The 1,512-nt window shown below is 37.0% G+C and overlaps 1 protein-coding gene across 2 annotated transcripts; it reads right to left on the minus strand.

Moving 5' to 3' along the window:
* Window positions 1-14: 14 nt before the first annotated feature.
* On the minus strand, window positions 15-1,512 carry LOC110035146 (pentatricopeptide repeat-containing protein At5g04810, chloroplastic-like). 2 transcript variants are annotated; one of them, XR_002295121.1, is made up of 3 exons: window positions 1,481-1,512; window positions 1,056-1,303; window positions 15-577 (listed from the first exon to the last, which is right to left on the minus strand). XR_002295121.1 is itself a non-coding variant. In XM_020739387.1 (2 exons), the coding sequence occupies exon 2, from the start codon at window positions 551-553 to the stop codon at window positions 86-88; it is 468 nt and encodes a 155-aa protein (XP_020595046.1). In that variant the 5' UTR covers window positions 554-577; window positions 1,056-1,337; the 3' UTR covers window positions 15-85. The 2 variants fall into 2 exon arrangements, 1 of the variants encoding a protein (XP_020595046.1); XM_020739387.1 differs by lacking the exon at window positions 1,481-1,512 and having other exon boundaries at window positions 1,056-1,337.

A 1,512-nucleotide genomic window follows, 5' to 3' on the forward strand; every position in this document is an offset into this window, starting at 1 on the left:
AAAACAAGCTCATGAGATATAAATAAATAGTGAAGAAGAGGCCGATATGCAATATGAACATTCAAATAGTGGATAGACGTTTAAATCAGACATTATACAAATCATCATCATCATCACTATACCTGTTTTCAAAATTATTCCTATCAGTAGCGTCTACAATCTTTATTTGGTCGGATCTTGTAAAGACTAATTTGCTTGAATTCCAAGCAGGAGGGAAAGTCTTCTGCAATGCCTCTGTGAGCTCACCACCTGCTCTCTCTATCTTCAACAAACATTTAGACCAATGAACTGCAGTGCCCATGTCAACGGTCAATTCACCATCAACCATTTCTCTGCATACACTCAAAATCCCGGAGAACACGTACTCGGATGCAGTCGACCGCGACAAAAGCGAAGTCATTAAGCAATGATAAACAGCATTATCTGGCTTAAATCCTCTCCTTTTCATCTCATCAAAATACATTAAAGCCTTCTCGGGAAGTGAAGCCCGAGCCCAACCCCTGATCATGGTAGTAAATGTTTTGATGTTAGGCTTAACTCCAGCAGCCTCCATTTCTTCGATCACATCTGTTGCCTTCTGCCAAAACAATTTAAGAAAGGCATCAAATGATTTTCATTATGATGCAGAAGAGATTCAAAAAGTACTTCCCTAAACTACTGTATATCCTATTAATATTTGACAATCACAACTAATATAGGAAACAATGTCACATGATACAAACTACAGGTGTACACAAAATACGTGATAAAGATCTTTGAATCAGAGGATGGATCATCTAAAAATTCCAACAAAGATACGAGGAATGTGAAAAATTTAGAAAAAAAAAATGCTAGCATGCACGTAAGAAATTAAATGAGAGGCATAAGATATTATTGTGCCTGATTGTAATGAAGACCTTGATATGGACCTACTTCCTCCTAAATTGTTTGATTACTCCTAAATGATTTCTCCCGTGATGATATGGATCTTAATTGAGTGAAAATAGAATTTGGCTACCCAATGAGAGATAAGCCTTATTGAAAGCTTTTCAAGAAGATGAAGAGGTCAGTCTCACATTGCTAAATTTTAAACCATGGTCAAAACATCAGCAGTAATGATGATTTGGCATCATCAACTATGTCGCGTGCTCTGTTGGGGTGAGATGGAACCGAAGAAGAGGAGCAACTCCGTGCTTGTGTGCAGTAGAAGTTGAAGGGGAAGAATAAGCCGAGGGAGGAGGGTGAAGTACGCAGCTTTGTCGAGAGATACTCGTGCATCTGATCGAAGAGACGAGCTTCACTTGAAGTAGAAGGCTCCCTGTTGCTGCTGTGTTCGAGTGAGTTAGGGCAGATCAAAACATTTTATTTAAAGGTATGAGTAATAAATTAAAAAAGTTAATATATATTGTTAGATTAATAATTATTTATATATATGGGGGTATATTTAATTAATTAATGCAAAATTTTATTGAAGCAGAACTCTAAATATATGAATTTTAACCTGTAAAGAGGAGTTGGTGAAGTGGACAAGCT

This window comes from Phalaenopsis equestris, unplaced genomic scaffold (assembly GCF_001263595.1).
Source record: "Phalaenopsis equestris unplaced genomic scaffold, ASM126359v1 Scaffold196392, whole genome shotgun sequence".
Classification (NCBI taxonomy): domain Eukaryota; kingdom Viridiplantae; phylum Streptophyta; class Magnoliopsida; order Asparagales; family Orchidaceae; genus Phalaenopsis; species Phalaenopsis equestris.